At 35.9% G+C, this 21,352-nt stretch overlaps 1 protein-coding gene and 1 long non-coding RNA gene across 3 annotated transcripts in view; both read right to left on the bottom strand.

The window, feature by feature from the left end:
• Positions 1–833: 833 nt before the first annotated feature.
• LOC107685502 (sodium-dependent phosphate transport protein 2A-like) lies at positions 834–11,801 on the bottom strand. Its single transcript, XM_016482098.1, has 9 exons — positions 11,690–11,801; positions 11,358–11,501; positions 10,056–10,167; positions 9,763–9,958; positions 8,621–8,774; positions 7,537–7,704; positions 5,270–5,386; positions 2,590–2,714; positions 834–1,400 (listed from the first exon to the last, which is right to left on the bottom strand). The coding sequence occupies exons 1-9, from the start codon at positions 11,799–11,801 to the stop codon at positions 834–836; spliced, it is 1,695 nt and encodes a 564-aa protein (XP_016337584.1).
• A 3,131-nt stretch (positions 11,802–14,932) lies between these two features.
• LOC107685507 (uncharacterized) overlaps positions 14,933–21,352 on the bottom strand; it is a 12,794-nt gene continuing 6,374 nt past the window's right edge. For both annotated transcript variants that reach the window (XR_001633961.1, XR_001633960.1), the window contains 4 exons: positions 19,030–19,113; positions 18,835–18,912; positions 15,311–15,367; positions 14,933–15,128 (listed from right to left, as the gene is read on the bottom strand). This is a non-coding gene — a long non-coding RNA (uncharacterized LOC107685507). The remainder of the gene's footprint in view (positions 15,129–15,310; positions 15,368–18,834; positions 18,913–19,029; positions 19,114–21,352) is intronic.

Raw genomic sequence — 21,352 nt, 5'->3', positions numbered from 1 at the left:
TTTTGTTATGACATATTACATGTCTTATTAAGGGGAGCCGAGCTCCCCCTAGCTCCCCCGTAGTTCGCACCCTGCATATTATACATTTTTCTGTTATGAGAATTATTGGATACTTTTTATTTCAAATATTTGCCAGCATAATATTAACCTAGCATGGGAAGTAGCTTTAAATAGTAGTTGTAAGCTAATAGTGAACAAATCAAATGTCTATCTGCCAACATGTCAACATTTTGGCTTGGCGATTTTGGCTTGACATTGATATAAATTAAAAAAATACAATATTCAGTTGCTTCCCACATTTAATGTAGGCTGAACCCTGTTACCACATGTTTTTTCCTCCCATTTCATATTATTTCCATTACAACACTTCTCAGGAGAATGGTAAATATAATTTTTAAATATAATCTTTTTAGGGGTGGCGCACAAATTGTATTTTATTCTTAACTTTTTTCTGTTTATTCCTAATAAATAAATTAATTAATTAATTAAAAAACAATCACAGAAACCATGATTTTTAGCTCCATAGACATCATCACAGGGTTGAAAAAAAAATAGCAAACTTATAAAATTAATAGAAAATAACAGTATATATAATACATCCAGGCTGACGATCAATTTTTTTAAGCTGAAGCCCCTCCTCTCACTGACCAAAGAAAAAAATTATCATTTTTAAGATGTCCAAGTTTGTACCCCATTGTATTACTGAATTTCTGCAGCTGTGTAGTTTAGCACTCATACTCACAAAAAGTGAAGAGAGGATACCTGTTTAATCACAATATGAAAAGATAAACCATTCTAAGGATCAAAAAGCATTTAATGGACTACATATATGTCTACAGCCTGCTGCTCTTGCCATTCAATGAGTCAAAAACAGCCCCCGTCTCAGTCTCAAAACTATAAATCAAAGCTGGACTATTTTGTGCCAAAGGCACAAGATTTTTCTCTGCTTCACATTCTGTCAGCTGTGGCAGATCCTCAGGAGATGTGCGCCTCTGATCATTGTTCCGGGTTTCCCTGCAGCACAATGTGACTCTTGTGATGATTTTATCCATTGGTTTGAGTGAGTGCATCCAGAGAGGCAGGTGGTCCCAGGTTTGCAGCCACCAAGGCAGGAGGTGAGGCTTTTGTAATTGCAGTCTATTCACAACAACAATGCAGAGGAGGACTGCAACACATGGAACACAGATACTCACCACAACCTGCCATCCAGCCATTGAGAGTGCAAAGACAATGGATGGCAGAAGGAGGAAGCAAAGAATCAGGTACAGCACAGCAAACCACCGGTATTTTGCTGTCCGCTCACCTAAAAATCGTGCCATGCGGATGGGGAGACGGCTAAGAGGAACTGGGTACCAAAGTAATATGCCCAGAACATTGAATATGAAATGACACAGAGCAACCTGAGAGAGAGGATGTGCAGAGCATAATGAGGGACAGAACATGGTTTCATTTACTTTACAAACTGTGTAATGGGTCTGTGCTATGAGTCTTCTAGGAATGAGAGATACGAATTCTTTTCATTCTCTTACCAAAATCTATCTTGGCCAGTATTTTGATACCGATATACCAATATCTCTATTAAATAAAATCTTTTTGCATTTTTTTTATGGATAGAATGAATAAAATTAACAATTTATTAACTTAAGAGAGATAAATTTGTAAACCTGTTCTCAATTTTGTTATTTACATTTTGTCTGTTTAATTTTGATGTTTATTCCAGGTTTATTCCTAGAAAATTACAAAAAAAAACATGAAAATTAAATTTTACCCATTTAACATTAAATAGGAAAGCCATCATTCATTATGAAAATTAAATAGGCTTAAACTGCAAACTATCAGACTTTTGTTTTATCATTTATCACGTCGGCATGAAATGGCAAAAAATGTTTTTTGAACACCATATCAGCATATTATAACTAACTTATATGATTTATGTTTGCAGTCAATTTTTTTTAAATACATTTTGTCTATTTAATTTTGATGTTTATTTAATCATTTTAGCCATTTAACTTTCAATTGCAAAGCTATCATTCATTAGGATTTTATGAACAAAATGTTGATTTCATGGTGACTTTAAATCTAATAAACATAGTACATTTTAATTTAAATAAATATAATAAATATCACAAATACATTAATTATAATAATCATTAAATCATTATTTAGTATAAAATAACATTAAATAATATTTGTGACATATGTTTCAACATTTCTGTGTGTTAAAACGAGCAGGAGAAATTGTTCCTATCCTCAAAAACTAAATCCTCAAAGTTATTTTTATTTTTTCACTTTGAAGCTCTTATGATTCATAAATTATGATTCACATTTGTTGTTATTTTTACAATAGTACAAATAATTTAAATTATTTAAATAATAAATAATTAAAATCTCTTTTTTAAATAATTTTATTTAAATAATAAAATCATAAGTTTAAAAAAAAAATCCGGATTTTTATGTGAGGATCAATCCTCTTTATACAACATATTGTCGAAAGCATCAGTATTCTAAGATCAATCCCCCATTCCTAGAGTCCTCTAACTCAGCCACTGTTTAATTAAGTGAGAAAGTTCATGTTTTAAATGGGATCACCTGAAAGGCCGCAGCGAGCTTGTCTCCTGGGCTAGCTAATGCGGCTAAGATGGCTGTAGCGGTTGTTCCGATATTGGAGCCCAAGGTCAGAGGGTAGGCCCGCTCAATACTTATCACACCAATACCTGAAAGCAGAATGAACGTGAGAGTTCAGCAGAGCAGATGATTCTGTTTCTAATGAGACCTTCTAATAAGGTGAATCCAGCCTTATTAAGAGCAAATTGGATGACCATGTATGACCATGACGGAACTGGCATTTACCTTATGAAAATGCCCTTGTCCCAAATGACACACACGTATCCCTCAGAGTCTATATTATGCTGCATGGATTTTTGGGGAATAATCTGCTGTGAAGTCCTACCATGGGTTCAGTAAAAGGGTACATCGAGGGCACATAGTGGCTACAAAGGGGGCATTTCTATGTCAATGACAAGACAAATTTTTTGGTCTTGATGTATTCATTTATTCAAAAATACATAAAAATGCAATTCATGCATACAATGACTTTTATACAACTCTTTCTTTTTTTTATTGATTTTTCAAAAAATGTACTAATATCCTAATTGTCACGATCACTGGCTGTAGTGTCTTGGTTGTCCACTAGAGGGCACTCCATCCCAGACTTTTGCCACTATCAAGGACTTCATTCCCCATAATCCTTTGCCCGGTCTCAGCACTCATCTTTTGCACCTGTGTTTCATTAGCACAATTAGCTCACCCTATAAGCCTGGTTCTCACTGTCATTCTTTGCCAAGTCTTGTATGTGTCATTACTGCAATTGTAAGCCTTGTATCCTGGTTATCCTGTATGTTGATTCCTTGGGTGTATTCCAGAAAGCACGGTTAACTTACCGTCAGCTAAACCCTGAACTTTCGGTTGATTAACCCCAAACCTTGCTTACTCAAGGTATGTGGTTCCAAAATTGTGTCCGGGAGTAAGTTCATTCAACTCAAAATATGTTCCTGGTTAAGACTCAAGACATTCTCAACAGAGCGACGAATCGAGTCACTATGGAAATGGACACTAAGAAAAAGCACCATGCTGTTTCTTTCTTCTTTTGTTCAATGGTCGTTTACATGCTTAGTGCATATCGCCACCTAACTGATGGTTGTGCAATCATTTTTATTTTTTTCCGTTTAATCTTTAATCCTTGAGAATGTGAATTATATTGTTTGTTTAATGCTAATTATATATTAAGTCATATCAGACATGTATTTTGATTTAGAATTTAGACATTATAGAAAATGCCGATCCATGTGTGAGATAATATAAATTTAATAAATATATATAATGTAATAAATAAAAACTCAGGAGCCGGTTATGTTCCAGGGTTAGTTCACTTCAGCGCTATCAGTGCACGTGTGATCTACCGACTGAAGGCAGTAGACTTCATGTAAACAACTTAATCGATCCGATTGAGCTCGATCGGATTGAAGGGGGTGGTTTATTGTAAACCAGCCCCTTTACATGGGGGTGCATGTAAACACTCGATCGGATTGAACCCCGAAACTGAAAGGACTGCGCATGTAATGATGCAGAAATAGCGTAATGATGTATGACGTGCGGAACGAACGCCTCTTCCTTTTGAATAAAGTGTTGTATAAATGCGTGTCCTGTCATTATAAAACTCTCCTTTCACTCGGCAACTGTGAAGTGGAGCAGGACAACCTCCCATCAGTCCTTGTTTTGGATTCTCATCCACAGGCAACCCGTTTTGGGCGTGGGGAGGGGCATTTTTACTGTGTGATAAATATTAATTCTGCTGTTCAAAAAATAAAGAAACCATGTAGGAGAGTGGTTATTATGTGCAAACAGTGAGAAACTCTATATTTGTGCAGTGTGTACATGTAAAAAAAAATCTATTCCGATTTGAAGCTTGTGACATATAAACGCGCACATCAACCCGATCACTTTATTTAGTGTTCATGTAAACACTACATTCAGATTCATCAATCGGAATGAATTCAGTCCGATTGAACCAAAAATTGTGCATGTAAACGTATCGAAGTGTACAGCACACATTACAGCTTCCGTGGCAGCTCTAAAACTCTTTGGGATTAGTGGTCTCTCTGGCAGTGTAATTAGGATGCTGTGGATCCTTAATCTAGCTGTCATGCCTCACTAGAAAGTCTAATCACTGTGTGGCTAATTACATTAAATCCGGCAGCAATGTTAGACCATTACTCTTCTATTCGTCAGAAGGGAAGGTGGATTAGAAAGGCTTGAAAGCATCAAGTGAACATCTCTGTTCTCTTGGCACTGGTTCTCCCTTCCTCTATTTCATTTCCATCTCCCTCGCTCTTATTTGTTGATGCATAACAACGTATATCTGTCATTTCGCTGGGAAATTGAGTGCATGAGTTACCGAATTGAGTAAAACCTTGACATTATTCACAGGCCAGAACAGACCATTGATTCTCAGAGCGCAAAGCTCATAGGCTAGTGAATACGAATGAGTTGAAGTCAACAGTCAACTCTGTGAGGGCTAAAGATTGACTCCTCTGAGGCTTAGTGGTGTTTAAATGCCAATATTAGTACAATACTCAGAGGTGCTCTTGGCTGTAATGAATTTCTCAGGTCATCTGGGAGCACAGCTAAATTATACAGGAGAAATGCAAACACTTTGTTGACATTCTTGCCCATAGGTTCAGCCTGGTCATCTAAGAGAGGAAGGACTCACCTATCAAAGGAGTGATGGCAGAAGTGAACACTGAGCTGCTTTGAACAACAAAGGTCATGCCAGCACCAACCAGAATAGCCAGGTAGCCAGTCAACCAGCCAAACGGGAAAGGAAAGTCTGCAGGAAAGTGTTTTGTTTACATCTCTTGAAAATTCTGTAAAATGACAAGATACTTGAGGCTTCCTTTGGGGTTTCTCAGACTGTAAAACTGGATGAAATTCACACTTTCCAAAAGGGCAGCACTCTAGAAACTGATTTAGTAACTAGAAAATGTTTATTGGAGCTTATAAGTTCCTGCAAAAACTCAAAAGACTACCAGAGGAGTTCCTGCTATTAATGTTTCAATAGAACACTTAAAATAGGCAAAGATGCCTCTTTATGAGCAGTGCGTTTACTTATAAATTATAACTTACAACCCCAGTTCCAGAAAAGTTGGGATGTTTTGTGAAATGCCATAAAATCAAGAATATGCTATTTGTTCATTCTCTTTAACCTTTATTTAATTGACTAAAGTACAAAGAAAAAAATCCAATGTTTTCACTGACCAACTTAATTTTATTTTGTAACTATAAACACATTTTGATTTTTATTTAATTACAATGTTTAATTGTTTTGGAATTGAGGATACTAATTGTTGAAGTTTCCCAAGCAAAAATTTCGTCCAGTCTCGCTTGATACAAGACTTCAGATGCTCAGCAGTCTGTGATCATTGTTGTCTGATTCTCCTTTTCATGACTGGTCATACATTTTCAATAGGAGACAGATCTGGACTGCAGGCCAGTCTAGCACTCTGTGTCTATAAAACCATTGCTGTTGTAACACATGAAGAATGAGACCTGGCATTGTCTTGATCTAATAACCATGGACTTCCCATGAAAGACTTCATCTTGATAGCAGTATATGTCTCTGTACAATCCCAATATATGCCTCCATGCCAATGGTACCTTAGCACAAATTTATTTATTTATTTTTTGACACTTCCCTCATGAAATTTGGCACAAAGTGATGAGCCATAATCAAGCTTTGCTTGCAAAGACTGAGATGTTCCATTTATACCCAAACATGATACCCTCACCTATTACCAGTTCACCTGCTTACTGTGAACTGTTTCAAAACAGTTTAATTAGGATATTCTAGAACATTTTCACTTTTATTTTGCCTCTGTCCCAACTTTTTTGGAGTGTGTTTCAGCCATTGAAATCAAATTTTTTTAATGTTTTCAGGTTTCAAGTTGGTCAGTGAAATAATTGGAAATCTTTTCTTTGTACTTTTGTCAATTAAATAAAAGTTAAAGAGAATTAACAAATCACAGATTCTTGATTATATTGCATTTTACAAAACGTCCCGACTTTTCTGGAATTGGGGGTGTATTTTGTCACACTTTAGTTTGGGAACCAATTCTCATTGGTTCTAAATATGGTCATGCAGAATAAAACATTAAGATGTGCTTTGTAAGTAATAAACAGTCAATATGCTAATATGCATGCTAATAAGCAACTAGTTAATAGTGAGAACTGCTCCCTAAACTAAAGTGTTACCAAATATTTAGAGATTAGTTTAGTATGTACAAGATGACTATGCAAACTTATCCCAACTCTTTGCAGTTTTTTTTGAAAATACATCATATAATATAATAATATAATTTTTCAATCATTCATAAAAACAGGATGTTATTAATGTAAAACACTAAATCAAAAATGCTAAGGAAATTTATGTGAAAGTGAATAATGACTGAATAAGATTCCCAGTCAAATAGATAGATCTATATATATGCACTGTAAAAAGAAATTGATATGATCAACAAGTCATTGCAACATATACACTGTTAAAAACTGCAATATATGCACTCTACAGACTGATATAATATATTTTTTAAAGTTATTCAACTTGATTTTTAAAGTCATTTTAATATCATTTAAGTTGAAATGAGTTGTACAGCCAATATGATTCAACTGAAGGCTGCGACTGATTTTTTTACAGTGTGAACGATTCCACTCAATTAAGTTCAATTAACAAATAAGTCAATGAATTATAATCAATATTAAATGAGATTAAATTAGATAATTGATAAATTAACTGTTCAGAATAAATCTCATGAATGTTGATGTTCTGATTGGACCGTCAAGATTAATAAAAGCAGAATCATGTGTTGAGATGTGATATATCTGTGGTTAAGAAAAAAAAAATTGGAATATATGAGATATCTTTTACAACATTTGACATGGACCCTCACAATCACATTAACTTTGTAAATAGGTAGTTCCCACCTGTGTTGATGATTTTCTGAATAGCTTTGGCTACTTGTCCCTGGAGAAGGGAGTTGAGAAACTTAACCAGCAGCAGGAGGCAGGTGCAAAGCACCAGCAGTGAGGAAGCCAGCAGAATCAACCCCACAGCCAGATCAGACAATTCCGTCTCGACAAATAGATGAGTGCCTGCTCCAACACACACATGTATTTATGTCTCCAGTCTCCTGTGGAAATCTACCCGTCACTCAAGCGTTGACAGGCATGTGTTCATATTAACAGTGATTAGCCCATCAGCTGCAGATTATGGTGTGTTAGAAGAAAAAGGATTTCAGATTATTTTAGATTATTACAAATTATTTATGCATCACGAAAAAATGGCTTCTAAAAATGAGGCCCACGGTTATAATTGAGGGCTTTAGCCATTGACTGTCTCCTGACAAATATGGAATTATTACTTTTTTTCCCTCAATATGATGGCTCTTGTGTTTGCAAGATGATAAAAAAATAAAATAAAATTTGCAGTTTATTGCCTCAAAGTCATTATATGAGCCAGGAGGATGACTCAAAAGCTCATTCAAAGTTTAAAAACATATTGCTTCCTAATACAGCCTGTACGCTGTTTGTTACTGTTGTTGATGTCGAATGTGTAGTTAGTCTTACAAGCATATGACTCAGTGGCTGTTTCTATCACAGGATGTACTAATACAGAATAAATGATAGTTATTAGCCCCGACGGAGCTTTGAGTAAACGAAGAAGAGCCAAACAGTGTACATAGGGACTGAGAAATTAGTTTTCTTCACAGCAAAAAGGGTGCATTGTTTGAATACAGCATTTCTCTGTATTAAAAAATCTTCAAGTTTGAAGCCAGATAGAATGGAGAACAATACTTTGTTATTTAAAAATGGATGCATGAAATGACTAAAGGCCGATCAATCAAAGGACGGCCTTTGCTGTGTCTTCGTCCATTTCATTCTCTATTCCTTTGAAATTTGATTGAGTTTCGACTCACATTTTTCAGCATTCATGTGTAGTGATGGGGTTTGCACTGTTGAGTTTTCTGAAGGCACTATAGAAACATTTTCTTGGATCTGGGGAGAATAAATTTAGATAACGTCAGTACATGAAAGATCTTCATCTGTAGGCAAACAGAGATGTTGCTCACCAGAATCCATGTCTGGCACCAGACTTTTATCAGGCTCTTATTGCGTAGCACCTCTTGCCCTGTTGCTATACCTACAATTACTGTCTTATCCAGCTGAAAATGAAAAAAATAAAATTGCCTTTTAACTCTAAACCAATATTAATGAGAGACAGAAGAGTACTGATAGGGCAAACAGTGTGATATTTAATTAGGCTACACAAGTTTTCACAAGCTCCAAAGCATTTAACAAGAAAACTAATGACCAGTTTTCTTTTTATTTATAATGACACCCAACTGGCTGCGTACTTAAAGGAATAAATCATCCAAAATATAGTTTATTCATCATCATGTTGTGTCATGAACCACAAAAGGAGAAGTTTTGAAGAGTGTTCATTCTGCTTTTTTGAATACAGTAAAAGTGTTATGAGGGGATATAAAGCCCCAAAAAGGTCAAAAAGCAACATAAAAGTAAGACTTATGAGCTACATTCTAAAGGTGTGGTCATATTTTGGTCAAATTGTCTGTTGTCAATAGTGTAGCGACGACTGAACTCACACAGAAGTCACTTTCAAACCAAGCAGCTTTCTGTTGGTCAACACGGCAAATCCATCTGACCAATTTGAACCCACAGGGATTTCTCTGTGTGGAAAACTTTCACAAAAAATTTCCAGATTGTGTGAATTCCTATTGAAATGACTGGATTTTCCCTGCATAATTTAACTTTGTTTCAACTGTGGACTTCCTTATTCTCATAGAATTAGCACAATTTTTAAAACTTTATCGTTATAGTTATCATTATAGTCCTTGGTATGAACAGGACTTTAATCTTAAACCACCTTTATGTGAGAAACTGACCAAAATGTACATAATTTTTCACTTAAAATGTATTGTATAGCTTGAGAAAACTTTTTATATAGAACATGAGTCATGTGGACCACATTTATAATACTTTTATTGTACCTTTTGTGTTTTTTCAATATTGACAGCCTGAACTATTTACAAAATGTCTCTTTTCTCTTTTTCACAGAAGAATGAAAGGCGCCCTTGATGATCCTGGGATATATTCTTATCAATTAGACTTCAAAACAGAATAATACTGCACCTGTATAATACGTTTGGTGAGGGGTTCTGTGATGACTTTCAGGAGCTCTGGACCATTCTCTCCGGTCACGATGTTGAAACTTTCAACCACCACCTCCGACGTGAGCCTCATCATGCCAGTGATGGCTTCCAGCGGCAGCAACACCAACACTGACAGCCAGTTAAAGCAATCGTGCACTGTGGCACCCGCAAAGGCTCTGAAACAGACCCACACAGAAAGTGTCATTGAAGAACTCCAAACTTTCCATTGATAGTTGAATGCTGACAGTATGAGGTACTGTATGCTCTCTCTACCGTTTGAACTGCTCTCTCTCCCCTGCCTGCATCAGAGCCACGATGGTGTTAGTGACAGATGTGCCAATGTTTGAGCCCATGATGATAGGAATGGCGGATCCAACATCCAACACTGCATGAAACATAGAATGTAGAAACCCCATCGATAGATGTGAGTCACGTTTCATTAAGTACAACAATCGTCCTTAGGCAGTTATGAAAATACACAAGGGCTCCTATCATCTACAAAATTCATTCTCTGGAAATCAGTATTAGATGGCTACACAGAAAAACAGCCCATTGCAATATAAAATAACGCCATAGCAACAAAGTGAACATTACTATAATAATATTAAAACTTCTCAAAAATGAGACACATAAATAAGTGCCATTGCATATGGTGCCATTTGCATTTGTATGCAGTTTGCTACGAATGACACTAAAGTAGCATAGTTTGTTACCTAGATGAACGGAGCGTTGCCACTCAGCTAACAAAATATGTTCTAAAAACATTTTGATTTAATTTCCTATAGAACGAATGTTCTATTAATGTTACTGGAAGAACGTTTGTTCATTTTTGTTCTCTTTGAAATAACCTTGCCAGAACATTTTTTATGCTAGGCATAAACAACACTATTGCATACTTTCTGAGTAGGTACTACATTTGATAAGAAACAAACTTTGTGACCATTTAAAAAGTATGTTCTATAATATGAGTGTGTGCAGTATGAAAGAAATTCAGGCGTACTTCGAGAAGGGTCTACCTGTATCTCACAGTACTACAAAACAACCTACAAGTACAAACTACAAGTTACGAGAAAATACGGCTGAGTGGATATCATGAAGCAATCTCCTCAAGTATATTTATTTTTTGTTTTATGCATGAAATGTCTGATGACATTGGTTGTTTCTTTGTAGGGGTGCATAACTTATAGGGGCGTGGTTTGTTATTGCCGTTCACAACTCCACTCCCATGGCTTCATGGGATAGTAAAATGTCCATTGGATGCGCACTTCAGAATCTCAGCGGAAGTAGTAGGTCATATGGGTACTTTTCGCCTACTGTTCTATGAATAATATGAATTTGAACATACTTATTTCACATACTGCTTTTCGCCTACTTCATAGTAGGGAAGTAAGCATAATCGAACGCACAAACTGAATATTATAATATATCAGCCACTAGATGGCAGTAATGACCAATCAGAATTGAGTATTCCAGTGCGCTGTGTAAAAATGTTTAAGAATGATAATATTCTAACATATATGGGTTTTTAGGTTTGGCAGAGCAATACTGTGTTTGTAATGGCTGCGTTTGACTTACATCCAGAAGAGACCAAACTGACAACAATGGAGGTGGAAGTGCTGGAGCTTTGGACCAGGACAGTAACCAGTATTCCCACCACCAGTCCCGCCACAGGGTTAGAGAGGACAGCATTGTCCTTAAATATGTCCCCTGCAACCTTACCTGTCCAAAGATACAACACAGTCCACTCAAAGCTTTTATTTCCACACTAAGGATGTGATATAGAGATTAGTAGTTAGTGGTCACAAAGTAACCAGCTTTTTACATTTCTTTTGGAAACAGGATATTTACAATAGTTACTGTATCAGAGAACAGTGGAAAATGTCAAACAAAAAAGTGTTAAACGTTACCTCCAGCTAACTGAAAGGCTGAGCTGAGGATGTCCAAAGAACAGATGAACATGTACAGAAATAGAAGAAGAAGTGGTATCTTGCAAATATTGAGGAAGATTTGTTTTCCCATTGTCCTCATTATATGGTTCTGGCTAAAAAGAACATATATATACACAAACACACACACAGTTACAGTTACAGTTTGTTCTGTAAATGTATAACCCAAATTCAAATCGAAATTGTTTCCAATAATTGTTTCCTTTGGATTTGACAGAGTTGATTAAGTTCTTTAAAAGTGCAGTTGACTCCAGAGTCATTACAATGACAAATTATTTAAATAGCTTTAATTTCACCCCTTTCTATGAGATCCATTTTGACTTATCCAGGACTCAGAAAGGGGAAACACATTTGATTCAGTTCGCATAATTAATACTGTCATGGATGCTCACTGCGGTTAAACATCATTGTAAAAAAAAATCAGTTTTCATTGTCTCGTTTTTGCTTTATTACAATTCTGAGGCATTTTACCAACATTTCATTCAATTGTCTCTTTATGAAAAACGGTTCTGAGTTAATTCATTTCACTCTCTTTTTCTTTCTCTTTTTGATTTTATTGACAATCACAGTCTTGATCGGGAAGCAATTAAACACAAGACATGAGATTATGAGAAAACAGCATAATCAATACGTACCTCGTCATAGAATGATGCACTGCTCATCTGCCTGGCTGTCTGTGTATGCATTTATCAGCCATCATTTATACCTGCCATCTCAGTTTGGGGGACAAAGTCGCTCATTATGCAGAGCATATAGTTAAAATTTAAATGGAAAAAAATGAGGAAATAAGAGTTGTTTATTTACTAAAACTACCTACAACCTTAAATGATTTTATTCACAATGGTTTAGCTGTGACAGAGCAGTTTGATATGCATAGCTCAATAGTTGTTCATGTCGCTCTGAGGGGCCAAAGAATGGACAGTGGGACACCAAGTGGTGAGATGTTTTTAAGACATTGATGAATAGTTTGTATACTTCCAGACTTGCTCTGCTTTTCAATTACAAAAATTGCAGATAGCAAAATGCAAGACTTTTGCATAATGCATAAATTATTGATGTTTAGATTTATAGAAGATAGAGTGTAGAGGTAAAGTAATAATTCACCCAAAAATGAAAACTTGAAAAATTTGATTTTTTTTTTCTCACCCTCAGGTAATCCAAGATGTAGATGAGTTTGTATTTCATCTGAACAGGTTTGGAGAAATTAAGCATTACATGGATCCTCAAAGAACATTTTTTTTTTTTAATCTATGCATTTCTCTACTGATTCAGACAAGATGGCTTTTTCACTGCAGAAAATATTATGGATAGTGGACTCATATTTTAGCTGGAAGCAATGGTTTGAAGTTTAAATGTCTTGGATTTATTACAAACACACAACTTTTTGCTTCACAAGATGTATTATTGTAATGATTACATGATTATTGTGATGTTTTTATCAGCTCTTTGAACTTTCAATCTGACAGCACCCATTTAGTGCAGGGAATCCATTGGTAAGCAAGTGATATAATGCTAAACTTCTCCAAATCTGTTCCAATGAACAAACACATTCATCTATGTCTTGGATGGTCTCAGGGTGAACTGTTCCTTTAAGAATCTGATAATCAGTAACACTATAATTCACTGCTAACTGCAAGATGCATGAATGAATAACATTCTTTCAACCTCTCGTGAGCTCGTGATAGGGATGTAGTCAATTGTAAAAAGAAATTACCTCACAAGACCCCTGTTATCCCAATGCTATATTGCATAAATTGCATCAAAGGAATATATAAATTATGTTTAAATTCTTTGCTTTGTTTAAAAATCTAAACTGACGAGATTATTGCCTTTTTTTACATAATAATTAACTGTATAATTCTCATTTAATCTCTCAAGATGCTCATGTTGTTTTAATTTTATTTTGTCTATTATTTGTTTTCCCAGAAAATAGTCAGACATTCACAATAATCAAACAGCAACAGTGGTGAGTTCAATAAAAAAAAAAATAGCTTTCCCCGCCAAACATTCCTATAATTTACACCTTGGCCAGCTGGCAAACATGGACACCCACAAACAATGAAATGAAATCTTGACAGAATTGATTCATTTTCTAATAAAGTGTCACTGTGAGCACATTATTTCCTGGAACTCTGATTCTCTAACCCTGGTACCTGCACTCTACTCCAGGGCCGGATCTGTAGGTAAGCCGGCCTCCAGCATCAAGCCGTACTCCTGTGGTGAGCTGACTGTGGTGATGTGACAATGGAGCAGCAGCACTAATGATCTGAGCCACAGTAATTTTCAGCGCCACATAAGCAGAAATAATTTAGAGTGGGTGAAAGCTCATGATGTGAACACTCGGCATCTGTCTGTTATCAGTCAGGGGACACTGGCATGGTTGTTAGCAATAGATAGGAGCTGGTAGCCTTTTGACTGCAATGGATACATTTGGAAATATAAAGCTGATAATATATTTGGAGCTTAGAATAGAAATCCAGACTTTAGTGTAATTGGTTTCATTCAGTCATTAAATCCCCAGCATCATAATTTATGTTACGTTTCCCCCTCATATTGCAAAAATTATGTTCTTAATGTTTTTTTTTGTTTTAGATTTTTTGTCTTTTTTTCCCAGTTAATATGTCTGAATATACTTTCAAAATAAGACTGAATGAGGATTGTGCTTAATTCAAGATGCAAACATAATTCAAGATATTACCTGAAGCTGTATATTACACTAATTTAAAGTAACAAAATCAATTTAAAAACAACTTAAGACTTGCTTTTGTACTGGATATATCTTTAAGTTTATATATTTATCTAGTTTTACCTAAAAATGTTACAAAATAATGAGATTTATGCTTAATTTAAGATTTAGGAATAAACATTATTCAAGATATATTATCTGAAGCTGCATTATATTACACAAATATAAAGTAAAAAATAGATTTTTACTGTATTGGATATTTAGTTACTTGCATATTTTACATTATTTTATTTGAATACAAGAAACAAAAAATATTAAGAAAATCATCTTATAAATGTTACCTAATAAATGTTACTTTTTAATAAAATATTCAATTCAAGTCTTACTGATGATTTACTACAACTACATATGTACTGTATGAACCTATTAATATGAATCACATACACAATTTATTGAGATATCCAGTTGTGCATTTATTTCACAAACATTATCAGACTCAAACAAATTCAAGAAGCTACACATGATTATTGTTGGTTTTCTTCTATGCTAACTAAACTAAGTAAAACTGAGTCACAATTCCATAAACAGAGACACTGAATCATCCTCTTGTTATTACCCATAATTTCAGTTGATCTTTCTAAATCTCAAAGTCCCGAAGTTTGAATCCAGCAATCATTTCAACTCCTCCAATGAGGCACTCAGTTCTGAGGTCTCCTATAAAATATACAACACATTAGACACAATGTAATCGAGGACATCAAACACAAACATGAAGCACATAATAAAGCAGCTCTGACAGCACAAGAAGCACTGACTGGTCTTTGGTCCAATCTTTGATCTAATGTTTTTCAAAGTCAAGCTTTAAAGCAGCCCATAATCTGTCATTTCATGTTTACCTCAAGTTGTTTGGTTTCTGGTTTAGCCGGAAGAGATTTTTGTGGTGTATGAAAGGCCTGTGGCAGGAGGGCAAAAACGACTTTAGAACACAGTAAGAGGATTTCTGAACACACATCTCTGAACATGTTTACTCAGATATCTAAACGAGGACATGCAAATGTGCTCAAATATAGCTGGAAGCAGCGATTACCGGGGGTTCAAGCGCTTTAAGGCCTTAAATGTTCTACGCTTTAGGGTCTAGGGCTAGGCCAACCCAAAATGTATGGCTGACACTAAAACACTTCCATGATGGAGAATACCCTCACAGACACACACATACACAGAAATTAAATGGTTAAAGTATTATATTAATACTCATTAAGAATGCTTACACACACACACACACACACATACATACATTTCTCCTCTTTATAACACTATTTTTAGATTTCACTGTAATCATAATCTGGCATAATTGCAAAAACTGATCCTCTGTAGAAATGAAGTGGTAAACTTTGATAAAATGTGATGTGTAATGTTATAATAGTGATTTTATAATGTCTAAATATGAATCCAAAAGAAAAACCTGAGAGAAGTACTATATTGGGGAGTTGAATGAGCCCCATTAGTGGTCCTCTGCTGCCATCTAGTGGTTGTAATTGTAATTTCAAGGCATTTACCATAGAAACATACTGTTTTTTTAACCTTTATAACTATTATAGTGCCAGTTTTTGCCCAATCTCCATAAAATATTGCATGCTTGTTTAGAATCATATGAATGAGTTTACATAATTTTGTGAAGTTTTGAGTTTACGTTATAGGCTTTTGGGTACACTAGTTCAAGACCATATTTTTAAATGACTCTATTATAGCTGTCCAAATGCATAGGGTCACTAGTTGTTTCTTTGTTTTTTTTTGATAATTATTGACCTAGAGCAGGGGTGCCCACACTCGGTCCTGGAGGGCCGGTGTCCTGCAGAGTTTAGCTCCAACCCTAATCAAACACACCTGAAGCAGCTAATCAAGGTCTTGCTAGGCATACTAGAAACTTCCAAGCAGGTGTGTTGAGGCAAGCTGGAGCTAAACTCTGCAGGACACCGGCCCTCCACGACCGAGTTTGGGCACCCCTGACCTAGAGAGTCCATTGTACTGCACTGGTTTTATTGATGTTGAGTTAAAATCCTAGGACTAGTTCACAAAAGTAGTCTTTTTAAATAATCTGAAATATTTAATGAACAATTTGATTGACAGCAGTGGTCCTAGAGGCAGAGTTGTTCAGAATGAGCATATGATCAAATGATGTGAAGAGTTAGTGTATGTGTCAATATATGAACTTTTTTTTTTTTTTTAGGTCATTTACCATAGAAATATTGCGTTTTTGAAGCCTTTTAATCTGTTATAGCGCCACCTATGGTCTGATCTCCATGAAACTTTGTATGCTTGTTTAGAATCATCTGTCACGTGTGCTCACCTACTTTTGTGAAGTTTTGAGTTTTCGTTTCAGATTTATAGGCTTTTGGGTATATTTGGCCACATCCTTTTCTAAATGACCCCGTTATAGCTATAGAGTTGTACTGCAGTGGTTTTATTGAGGTTGAGCGAAAAACCTAGGAGTAACTGTTGGTTCACAAAAGTAGGGTGACCATACGTGTCCTTTTTCCCGGACACTGGTCCTGTCCCAAATCTAAGTCCCTAAACCCTCGCGGTCTTCCTCTGAGTCTACACCTTTGTGGCGTAATGCCGCTTTGACCGTCGGGTAGAAGTGGGCGCCACACCCACAGACTGTTGGCTGACCGTCTGATGCATACGGCACACAAAATTGGAAACACTTCGGGAGTTTCGAAGTCATCATCAGATTGGTTGAATTATACAGTATTTCCGGGAGATGTGCATGTCGCGTTCTTTACCATTCTGCCTGGAAACAAATATGCCGTGACGCCAAACCCCCTCATGTTAGAAGAAAGCTGTCGTGTTTACAACTGTGACAATGAGCGCTTATCAGGATCAACTAATCGCTGGATTTTCAAAAGTATGTGAAATATTTTAAAGTTCGTGACATTGAATCTTTAAAATACGTCCAAGAGTTTTTACACACCAGTCTGTTATTGTGGGGACATTTTCACGCCCCTAAACATGACGCGACACAAAACGAAACGTGATTGGTTCCTTTATCTGTCAGTCATATGGCCTCTTGGGTTGTCCTTGCCATTCAAAGCGGCCAAGCTGCCCAGACCTTTTTTTTATTTAAATTTTTTTATTGAATCATTCACATTCAACAATTTTACATCAGCCAGGGGGTGAAGACAAGGAAAGAAAAAAAAATCTAACAAATTTAAATAAAAACATGGAAATGCTAGGTTCCCAGACTTTATGCCGTCAGTCTGAAGGTCTGGCTACGCGAGACTAGGTAGAAGTCTGCTGCGGAGCTCGCCTCAGTGCTGGCTCGGCAGAAGTGCGCATGAAGTGTGCCATTTGGGACAGGGCCCACTTGAGCCTGCGACTAACGGTATGGACGGTAGGTATGCACGATTTCGTAGTTACTTTTGATCGCTGTAGCTCCACCGTCAGGCCGATTGGGGAGACCCTTGGTGACGGTATGGACAGTCTGAGTACTACAGTAGCATTCCTCCAAGTTTCAAGTCTCTACGATTTACAGTTTGGTCTGCCCGCTCAGTTTTAGGTGGAGAATACTGCTCCTTGGCCATTCTATCAATTACAATAGGGTTTCAGCGTTACGCGCTTGAACCCCTAAATATTACTTTTTTGCGTGCGATTGAGGAAGAACTACCAAAGGTACAGCACACCTTTACACCTTATCTAGCCCTAGAGGGTGCATATTAGTACACAGATATACTAATAAAGATATTATTTGCATTGATAAAGTTTTTAAATAAAAGAGAACATTTGGATTTGCTGACAATTGACCCAGTGACAAGTCAAAGGTACAATTTTAAAAATGTATTACTTTATTATTATTATTATTATTATTATTATTATTATTATTTATTGGAATAAGATATTTTGTCTATTACAAAAATAAATAAAAATAAAAATACTTGCATTAGTAGAAGTAGTAATAATAATAATAATAATAATAATATATTTATAAATAAAAAAAAATATGAATAATTTTTCCAAATTCCTATGTCACTGTGCATTCAAAGAAAGGCAGAGATACATTGTCCCTGAGTAAATACACACACACACACACACACACACACACACACACACTCTCAGAGATTATTCGACCACATCACTAGATGGTGCTGGACAGCTGCTGAAATCTTTAGTAGAGTGGCACACTGCTTGTACAATATATATTTTTATTGTGGGCTGTACTGTGTGTAAAACAGTGAGATCAATAAAGGAACTTTAAAATTAGAAGCTGAAAATTGACACACAGTGCCCTGCCCATTTAATGATCATCTCATTTGATGCACAAATGCCGCACTGTCATCTACACACACATAAAGTACATTAAATATAAAGTGAGAGTCACTTAAATTGAAATATGTGGGACATTAGCATTCTGTAGAGCCACTACCTTTTTGGCTTGCTGTACCTCCTCTGTGGACTTGGATCTATTTTTCACTGTCTGTTTTTGTGGGGAGATGGTGGACACCTTGGGGGAATGAAAATAAAATGGGTTAAAGCCATTTTGGAACATCTGTGTTTTCTATTAGGACAGGTTCCTTTGTATTCTGTGATACTCTCAACATTTGGTTCAGTCTCCACTCACTTTATTCCCTGTCCTTTCCATGTCTCGACCTTAAGAGGGAAATCAGCTATGTCTCTAGATAATGTAGTCAATGCTATTGGTTATCTGAAAATATGAAAGAGATAGAGAATAACAACATTAGCCGTGATAATACTTCACAAAGAACAGTCTTCATCTCTGAATGTCACTCTTTTGTTTGATAGAATGATAACTGTAATTGGTCCACAGAGATTATAAGAAGCCCTTTAGAAGCTCACTTTCACAACTTTTTGTACCATGTCTCTGTGGAATATTTGTCACAGAAAAACCGATTCCAAATTGCTTCTGGCGGGAATCCCATGACAAGGTACTGTAGGCGTAACTGAGAATGAGACATTTGTGAGGTAAAGTGAAGCAGCAAAGGCACCCTTGAAAGCACATGTCAACAGAAGCCTGAATTTTAATATACCAAAACAATTTTACATTTTCTAAAAACTGTTGTCATGTTTATCTAGATGTTGTGCTGGCACATACTGTAGCTATGCGGTTGCCAAGGTGTTGCGAGTAGTTATTAGGACATTTAGGTGGTTGCCACAAGTAATTTATGATATATTGCTTCCTAAAGGATTTTTCACCAGCATCGAAAAATAACAAGTGATTGGGGCAAAAATGCCACCAAAATAAGCAAAAATGCCCCCCAACTTCTTGTGAGAGTGCTGAACTCAGTGAGCTTGCGATTAATTCATTGACCACTTCAATAATAGGGAACGTTCTTTGCTCGCTTTCTGTATATACAGTTTTGTAATGCATCAAAAAACATTAAACGTATTCATGAACAGTTCTCGGCTTGTTTTGCCTGTGTAGCCTAAAAGAATATGTCATTTTTCCACATACAAAAACATTTATAATGTCTATTTTGTTAATCAACATTACTGATCATTATTCCAATATCAAGCGCAATAATCAACAATAATGATTTTTGCCATAATATTACATCGCTGTTATGTAAATAAAATTGCCCTTACAAAGGTAAAAAAATTACCCAGGAAATCCCTTCCGGTAGGCAAATATTCCCTTTAATGGAAAAGTTCATTTCTGACCCTGTTTTTCACCTCTTTTTTGTTCGCCAGGTAAAATATTTTTAATGGCTATATTTATGAAAAACAAAATGACTGGTGCCTACATCAATTTGTTCATATTTGCGACCCAAATGCTGCTTGGCTTTATTACAGATTATTCACTAAATGTTAAACATTGCTCACTATATTATTCTAGTAAAGTTTTTAAGAAACCATTGCTCTATTTGTGCTATACAACCCAGAATCTGGAGCAGAACAGTGAAACAGTGAATGCTGTGTCATTGAATCATCTCTGTACAAAGGACCGACCAAACAAAAAAAAAGAAGAAAAAAAACATTTTTGAAGCAGAAATAAGCTCATCATAACTGAAACTGCTTGTCTAGAAATATTGATGTTTGCTAAATGCATTTATGAATGCCATCTCAGCTTCAAATAAATAATCTCTGGGCTCGTTCTGTTTATATGAGATGATTTGAACTTCCATTGTTATTGACTGTTCAGAACCTTGACTGCATAAATGCCTTTAATAATATAAGGCTTTGGCAGACTAAACCTAGACTGACAGCATCTATTTACTGTGTGCTTAGTCTTTCCTTTCACTGATATGACTCATCAACACCTTTCAAAGCTCTTTAATTGCAAACACATGGTAGGTCATATATTGACCAATGCATAGACAGAGCTTCGAATCAAAGCAGTGGAGGTACAATACAATATGATTCATCAAAGCCGAGTACGAGCAGTTTGTAAAACAGCACAGTTCCATAGTACAAATTCTTTTAAAGTATGCACATGAAAAAAAAATAGAATACTTTTCTGTGGGTAGTTGACACATAACACAGACATTTGTCTTTTTATGATAATTTAAGTTAGGGTTCATTTAAATCAATCATGACAACTCTCAAATAGTTTTAGCACATTAATAGATCTGACAATGGTCAATGTATTAGGCCTTGGCGGACTATATCTTCTACGAATGCTGCTGCAAGTATGGATTGGCTACCACCAATAGATACACAGACGTGACCATAAGATAGGCTGCTTCCACATGAATAGGCATACATAAATCCAATAGCAGCTCCAGACAGGTGGAGCAGGAGGAGGTGGAGGGTTTCAGAGGAACTCTGATAGCATGCTGCAGGACCAGCTTACAGCAAACACTTAACCAGACTATTTAAATGTTGTTACTCTCATTGGCTGTAGAATCAGCAGAGGCCAATCAGCTTGTGTAGTAAATGATGTGATTGTTAGCAAATTGTAGCAGATTGCATTTTTGACTAAACTA

This window comes from Sinocyclocheilus anshuiensis, unplaced genomic scaffold (assembly GCF_001515605.1).
Source record: "Sinocyclocheilus anshuiensis isolate Anshui unplaced genomic scaffold, SAMN03320099.WGS_v1.1 scaffold922, whole genome shotgun sequence".
Classification (NCBI taxonomy): domain Eukaryota; kingdom Metazoa; phylum Chordata; class Actinopteri; order Cypriniformes; family Cyprinidae; genus Sinocyclocheilus; species Sinocyclocheilus anshuiensis.
Note: the sequence above shows the minus strand (reverse complement) of the source record. Positions and strands in the feature narration are given on the sequence as shown.

Coding starts and splice junctions, on each gene's coding strand:
- LOC107685502 (XM_016482098.1), bottom strand. CDS start 11,801: ATGGGAAAACAAATCTTCCTCAATATTTGCAAGATACCACTTCTTCTT. Junction 11,502..11,689: donor AGCCTTTCAGTTAGCTGGAG/GTAACGTTTAAC, acceptor ATCTTTGGACAG/GTAAGGTTGCAGGGGACATA. Junction 2,715..5,269: donor TGCCATCACTCCTTTGATAG/GTGAGTCCTTCC, acceptor TTCTGCTTTCAG/GTATTGGTGTGATAAGTATT.